The sequence below is a fragment of the Micromys minutus genome, assembly GCF_963924665.1.
Source record: "Micromys minutus genome assembly, chromosome: 5".
Taxonomy (NCBI): domain Eukaryota; kingdom Metazoa; phylum Chordata; class Mammalia; order Rodentia; family Muridae; genus Micromys; species Micromys minutus.
Window position 1 is genome coordinate 57,612,311 of NC_137974.1, and position 7,949 is coordinate 57,620,259.

At 47.3% G+C, this 7,949-nt stretch overlaps 1 protein-coding gene across 1 annotated transcript in view; it reads left to right on the top strand.

Annotated features, from left to right (window-relative positions):
* The window catches only part of BICRAL (BICRA like chromatin remodeling complex associated protein), a 51,711-nt gene extending 44,579 nt beyond the window's left edge, over positions 1–7,132 (top strand). The window contains exons 10-12 of the mRNA XM_080917175.1: positions 652–746; positions 1,410–1,512; positions 3,575–7,132. Coding sequence (XP_080773301.1) covers positions 652–746; positions 1,410–1,512; positions 3,575–4,326 — 950 coding nt within the window. The 3' untranslated portion in view covers positions 4,327–7,132. The remainder of the gene's footprint in view (positions 1–651; positions 747–1,409; positions 1,513–3,574) is intronic.
* The last annotated feature ends 817 nt before the right edge of the window (positions 7,133–7,949 follow it).

The window sequence follows — 7,949 nt, forward strand, 5'->3', positions numbered from 1 at the left end:
GGGAAACTGAGGAACCACTGAGAACCCCACCCACCCCGAGCCTGTGCCTGCTCTGTGTCATTAAGTCCAAACCTAGGACTGGTGCTACCCTGCTTTCCCTCCTGCCCCCGAGCTCTTGTGATGTCACCTTCCTCCACTGGTCTTGATTCTCCCAGGGCCTCTGATCTCCCCACACACTGGGGCTTCCTGGGAGGGCTGGTGAGTCAACAGCTTTGCTATCTTTGAAGATTCTAGGAAGAGTGAATGGGGAAATGTGACATTTCTTGAGAGGTCATGACCTGCCAGGTGTCATGGACTGGTTTGCGTGTTCCCAGCGCGGTCAGTCTTGACTTGTTCGGCTCTTCCTGCCGCTTGCTTCTGTGAAGGGACGGAGGCTTCAGGAGCCCATCAGCCAGAGGGTAGAGTCCATTGCTCTTTGTTCCTAGCCCACCTACAGCAGTTGTCAATAGTATGCTGCTGGTTTTCTGGGCTGTTGAGTAGTGCAGGAACCCGGGTATCTGCAGGATGCTTGAGCAGAGAAGGCTGCTCTAAGAGGGAAGCTCGCTGCAGACTGGCGAGTCCACGTCAGTCTCGGGAACAGAGGACCTCAGTCTATGGATGGTTCTCTTACTGTTTTCTCCCTGGTTTTTTGTTTTTTGTTTTGTTTTAAAGTGGACAATGAATTTGAAGACGTCGCCACTCAGCTCCTCAAAAGAACCCAAGCTATGCTGAACAAATACAGATTCCTGCTCCTGGAAGACGCCATGGTAACAGTGTGCTTCCCAGCATGGCTGCTTGCTCAGTTCAGCCAGTCTCAAGGCAGAGACAGGCTCAAGGACTTCACACCTGGGGCATGGTTTATAAAGCAGAAATGTTTAAGGTTGGAGGAAAACTGCACGCTTAGCCATCGCTGGGAGGGACAGCAGCAAATGGCATTTAAGGCCATTTCTGATAGAGAATTTCTGAGCCATCACCAGAGACTACCAGCCCTCAGGAGGCAGAGGCAGATGGGGTCTCTGTAAATCCAAGACCAGCCTGGTTTGCATAGGGAGTTTCAGGGTAGCCAAGATTATGTAGTAAGACCCTGCCTCTAAAAATGAGCTCTACTCTTTGAGAAAGGGCTGCATACAGCTGGGCATGGCTGTTCCCACCTGTAATCCTAGCAGTCCGAAGCTGATGCAGGGGGATTGTCACAAGTTGAAGAAGGACAGCCTAGGCTACATGAGACTTTCTGTTTACATGTTGTAAAACAGCAGCAAATGCAGTAGTATCCTGTGTGCAGTATGTGTGTAGTACGTGTGCAGTACGTGTGTAGCAGGAGCTGGAGAGCAGACACCAAACTCTCACTTCCTGTTTCACTCAGTACCCAGACCCAGAGGTTTGAGTCACAGCACCAAAGCTCTGAACTGACCAGCCTCTCTCCTTTTCAGAGGACCAATCCCTCTGCAGAGATGGTGATGATTGACAGGATGTTCAACCAGGAGGAAAGAGCGTCCCTGTCTCGGGACAAGCGGCTGGCACTAGTAGATCCTGGTAAGCATCATCAGGGCACAGGGGCGGGGCATGGGCGGGCTGTGACACTTCCCAGCAGAGTGGCTTCTGAAAAGCTGTGGGAACCAACCTTTGGTGAGTCCAAAAGGCAGAACGTGAATTCTGGGAACACACTTGAGAGGGGTATGTGACTATATTTTTAATTTATTTATTCTTTTATGTTATGAGTACACTGCTACTCTCTTCAGACACACCAGATATCAGATAGCATTACAGATGGTTATGAGCCACCATGTGGTCGCTGGGAATTGAACTCAGAACTTCAGAAGAGCAGTCAGTGCTCTTAACCACTGAGCCATCCCTCCAGCCCCCGTGTCTAATGCTTTTAATCCCAGTACTCAGGAAGCAAAGGCAGAGGAATCTCTGAGTTTGAGACCAGCCTGGTCTACAAATCAAGTTTCAGAATAGGCAGGGGATTTAAAAAAATTAAGTTTTCTCTTTTTTCTTTTTCTTTCTTTCTTTCTTTCTTTTTTTTAATTGTTGGGCTGGAGAGATAGCTCAGTGGTTAAGAGCACCGACTGCTCTTCTAGAGGTCCTGAGTTTAAATCCCAACAACCACATGGTGGCTCTATTTGTCATGGAATCTGATGCTCTCGTCTGGTGTGTCTGAGATAGCTACAGTGTACTTATATATAATAAATAAATAAATAAATCTTTAAAAAAGATTTATATATACAAATTTTATAGACTTATTTTTATATAAATAACACATTATATATATGTATATATAATTTTTATCTGTATATATTTCTATGCCACATGCCTGGTGCTCACAGAGCCCAGAAAAGGGTATCAGATTTCCTTGACTTGGAATTACATATGGTCATGAGCAACCGTGTGAATGCTGGGGACCACACCAACATCCTCTGCAAGAACATGCAGTGCTCTTGATAGCTGCGTTGTCTTTTGTCCCCCAATATTTTTTCTCTTAGCTTGTGTTGTCATTTTGGTTGTTTGTGGAAGTAAAGTTTCACTCTGAAGCTCAGGCTATGCCACACTGCATGATATTGAACTGGTAATTGAACTCAAGGTAATCCACCTGCCTCAGTGCTGGGATTACCGGCAAGAGCCACTGTGCCTAGCTGTTCTTCACCAACACTAAGTGTTAAGGTTCTGTTTAGGCCTGCCTTGGCTATGGTGTTTATAAACGCAGTGTGGACTGACAGGAATGGACCAGGAATCTCTTAGGACAGTGTTAGAGGATCTGTTTCTATCCCTTTTCTGAGAAACTGAAATCTCTGTCTTTGGTAAAGTCGCTCGCGATGACTGTCAGTTTGTCGTGCCTGCAGGAAGAGAGCCTGTATAGCCCGTGTCAACCGATGGAGTCCTCTTTTTACATCGCAGCCTCTACCCTGCAGCTCAGGATTAGAGGTGTGATGGGCGCTCTGGGCCTCCTGTCTAGTCTTCTAGATGAAACCGCTCCTTCCTTTCTTCCTTAACACTCGTCAGGCCTTTCACGATAGCTGCTGTGGTCTCTACCTCAACTCCTCACAAATGCTTCTTTCATCATCCCCGGCTCCTGGAACCTGGCAAAGCCCAACCCTTCACTCTGACATGGCTTCTCCACGCCCTGCTGTCCTTCCAAGCAGATAACGTGTGTGCCTTTCTGCCATTTATTTTATGGTCAGGGAGAAGTGATGGGGTCCTCATACCTGTCTGTAAACAGGGCCACCCAGAGACAGGTTGTGTCCATCCCCCTTTGCCACAAAGCCCGCTGCTCTCAGGAAGAAAGCATCTTGAAGCCGGAACTTTTCTTTTCAAAGCAGTCAGTTCTCAAAAGCAACATTGGGGGAATAGGCTTGTAACTTACTTTGCATTCAGCTTCCTATGTGGAAGCTGGCCCCAGAGCCCTGGCTACTTGGCTACTCTGTAGTCGCTGAGAGTTTCTGTGGGTGGGGTCTCAGGTGGAGTGGGCAGGAAGATGAGAAGAGGGCAGGGGGCGGGGCTAGCCAGGACCGCGGGGGACTGCCCTTGCGCCTAATCCAGAGGCTTTGCCTTGTGCTAGTCCTGTGACCGCTGAAGTTCTTTCTAATCTCATTTCCAGAGGGTTTTCAGGCTGATTTCTGTTGTTCCTTCAAACTTGACGAAGCTGCACCTGAGACACCGCTTGACCGGAGTGACCAGCATCGCAGCAAAACCAGCTCGCTCCATCAGGCGCCCAGGGCCCAAAGCAGAGACCGAGCCAAGCCAGGCATGGCAGAAGCAACGAATCATGACCAGTTTCATCTAGTGCCTAACCACATCACGGTCTCTGCAGAGGGAAACCGTTCTAAAAAGTCAGAAGACCACAGCAGAACACTGAAATTTGACAAAGGGGTCTTAGGCCAATACCGGGGTCCGCCTGAGGACAAGGGCGGCCGGAGGGACCCTGAGGGCCACCGCAAAACCTTGCCCAGGCCAGACCATGGCTCTGAGAGCAAGCTCCCTGGCATCCTGGCCAGCTCGAAAATGGAGATGCCGTGCCTCGACTCCTTCCAGGACAAAGCCCTGAGGAATTCCCCAAAGAATGAGGTTTTACACACAGACATCATGAAAGGGTCGGGTGAGCCCCAGGCAGATCTCCAACTCACCAAGAGCCTAGAGAAAACCTTTAAGAACATCCTGGAACTCAAGAATGCGGGGCGGCCGCAGACCGACCCTGCGGCCAGCGGTGCGGTGGACCTGGACTTCCCCAGCTTTTCTCCAATGGCTTCGCAGGAAAACTGCCTGGAAAAGTTCATCCCGGACCACAGTGAAGGCGTCGTAGAAACGGACTCCATTTTAGAAGCAGCTGTAAATAGTATCCTAGAGTGTTAATAGCAGCCGTCCTCCCCCAGACCCTGCCCTGGACCAGTTACATTCTCTCCCAGCAAAGCAAATGGAAACGTCTCCTGTCCCCAGCCTGCTTGGTCCTCCGTCACAGGTTATCCTTTCTAATCTCCACCCTGTTCTTTTGAAGAGCAATACATGTCGTCGTGGTTGCAGGGAGACCCCTCAGTGAACCCACCTCTCTCTAGAAAGCAGTCCGATAGGCCCTACACATTTCAAGTGTTACGAAAGTGCTTACGGCCATTGTTGTTCGTTAATTTCTTTGTGGTTTGTTTCTTAGCACTGTCGCCCGAGACCACAATACACTTGGCCCTGGGTAACGTTTTGACAATCATAAGTCATTTCAAAAGAACAGACTTATTAAAGAGAAATCAAACAGGACTGATAGAAGCCACTTTTTTAAAGACTCTCACTGCATCTCAAAGCAGTGGTTTGGTTTTGTTCTGTTTTGGGGGAGAGGGTATTTGCGTAGGGAAGACCCCATGACTCTCCTCCATGCTCGACCCTCAGAGCGGGCTGCCTGGAGCCCGCAGCCCTGGCCTAGGACGCCAGCAGCATAGCCGCAGAGCACCTTCCCGACATGCAGTGCTATGTGAAGCAAAACCTTGTGGTTTGGGTTTTTTCTTGTTTGTTTGTTTTTTGTTTTTTAAGCACATTCATGTTGAATCCTGTCTGCAAATGTTCTGTTCTTAGTCCCAAGTGCATAATTCTCACAAGCTCAGTAGGGGACAGTGGGAGCCAGTTCTAAGGCGGGAACTGGGGAGGCTGCTGGAGCCGCCCTGGTCTCCATGTGTGCAACTTAAAAGAGTTTTGCATTTTATAATTGGGCGAAGTCAATGTAGCCTATGTTCTTTATTGTTGCTGAATTCTGTTTAACCTCTTTGTCTCCTCTCCCTCAGCCCATAGCCAAGCATCAAAAGGCTTTCACTTGAAAACCATGTTGTACTCTTTCAGTGAAGCTTTTGAAGGGGCCGCTGGCCTTGTTTGTGAGGATAGCAGTCAACATTGTATCAGTCATTCCTAAGCACAGTAAACCAAAGGTCACAACCAGCAGGCCACTAAAGGAAGGGACCCAGGCAGGAGAGACAGGGGGCATGTTCTGGCCCCACCCCCTGCTGTGGGTGGTCTGTGTTCACCATAGCAAGCCTTCCTCTTTATTACTTATGTTCTTTTCGGGGAGTATTCCCCATTTTTCCCTCCCTGTGGGCCTGTACCAGGGCATGATGTTTATGTTGCCACTTGCTTTCTTCATGTCATAGTAACAGGTCATGGTGCTGTGTGTTTGCAACCCTCCTCCCACCATCTGCACCTCTGAGGGCTTGTTCCCTCTGTTCATCCCCACCCCCGGCTGTGGAAATGCATCCATTGATTTCCACTTCATTATACTCCCACAATGGAACTGTCCCTGTGGTCATCATGTGGAATGCTTCTTTTCCAGATTGGCCTGCAATGGAAAGGAAGGCTTTTGATTTTGATTTTTATCTTTTTTTCAAATAACACAGCAACAGTCTGGGCATGTTGGCATATACTTGTAATCCCAGCAGGCAGGTGACTGAAGCAGGAGTCACGGGTTCAAGACCAGCTTGGGGTATCTAACACACCCTGTCTCAAAACCAGAAAAAGAACAATATTGAGCAATAGCAGACTGTATGGACCTTTCCTACCCCTCTGTCCACTACATAAACAAACGGTGTGAGACAGCCAGTCTTTGAGAGTGATGTACTGTCTCCCATCCACAGCTCTGCCAACCAAAATAGAAAAATGTGGGCTGTCTTAGAGTTGTCCTTTCCTTCCTTCTCTGTGCCAATGTCCAAGTTGCTGATTTCCTGTATTATAACACATGAGAAAGATGAGTTGTGTGCCAGCTAGAACTATGTCTGGGCTGGCCTGGGTTAACAGCCTGCCCTGACGTCATAGGCTTTTATAGCCTCTTGGTCACCATCCAAGATGGCCCTTGGACGCTCACACACGGCTACTAATGAATTACTTTAATTATTGCAAATCAGTGGAATTCTTAAGAAACAAGAAAAGTCTCATGTATATTTGCTGCCTCTTTCCTCCCACCCCAGCCCTAGTTTTCTTTCCTAGATGTCAGATGACAGGGCTTCTCCCCTGACATGGGTCCCAAACATGAAGAGCCTACCGTACCAAAATGAAACTTGTAAATTTTTGTGTCCTTGTATGTAAGTTTACTTTTCATGGAGGAAAGACTCTAGATAATGACAAATGAAGATTACAAAGTATATTTTACTCCTGTGATCAGGTTACACACCACATGGGTCATAACTCACTCACGAGCCCCCACTGGTGAGGGAAGCGCTCTGCCTCGGTGGCCAACGGTTGGTGGTTCAGGGTCATTAGTCAGTTGAGTTCTAGAACGAGTGCTCAGTAACAAAAATCATTTTTTTCTTCCCTTTGTTTTTAATCTGTTTGTTGTTGTGGAAAAGTATGAATTTGTTATTACGCATTGATTTTCTGTGTCCTTAAGTACTGCCTAAAGATGAAGCAAATTTTGAACTGGCAATTACTATAAGGAAATCCTTTAGCTCTGGAGAATTTAGTAGACTCTGTTAGATTAGGGAGGCCTCACAGGCTGGCCGGCTCAGAGGACGGTCACTCACTGTCAGTGTGGTGTGGGCTTTATTTGCTTAAATACCTTCATTTGTATAGTATGTCTCACTTGAAATTGCTTTGTATACATTTTGTAAAAATATTTATAAAATGTTTTGTAAAAAAAAAAAAAGTATAACAAATTGCAGTTTATTTTGTTATGTTGGATAAATACTGTTAAACCAGTCAGTACCTATATTGTTAATCCATGGTTAGGAAATGTTCAGTTGGAGATTACAAAATGAAACAACCATTGCAATACAGCCAAAGATTTGGGAAAATGTAACTGTGATTGTCTTGATTTTGCAACTAGGAATGGTTCCTGTTCCCAGAAGAAGTGGGTAAGTGTTCAGCGGGAACTCTCTAGGTGTAATGAGCATGGTGAAAGTGGCCTTCCTTGGGAAGACAGGACCTCAAGTGACCAGCTTTCCCACAGCTAGACCGAGTCTCAGACACGTCAGGTCTCCCTCCCTGCTGACACCTGAGTCCTTAGCTCAGGAAGGGACAGTGGGAATCATTCTGGATGGCAGCAGGGAGCCTATGCAGGAAGGTTTTGCATTTCTTTTTGTTTTCTAGTAGTTTCATTTGGTTTTTCAGAAACAAAAAGCTAAGTGATAAAGATTAATCTCATTTAACACTTCCTCTAGAATGATCAACTTTCTCTTTGGTTCCCATGTTAACCAGATTATAGTGAGAACACATTGTGGGATCCTCTCTGTAACCTCAGCCCTAAGAGGCCCTTCTGAGTCCCTTACCTCACAAAGGGGATTCGACCCACAGATCTTCCCCCTTTGGAGTTTAGAACTGACACTAGCCCTCCTGGGGAAGTAAAGGTTGGGCACTCCAGCCTCAGCAACAGTCCAGGCAGTGGAGTAATTACCTGCTGAGCTCTAGGTCCTGGCTTTGATCCCCATCATATAAACACCTAAGCATAGGGATGCTTGTCTGTAGCTATTAGACACTGAAAGCAAGAGAACCAGGAGTTCTCCCTTAGCTGCACA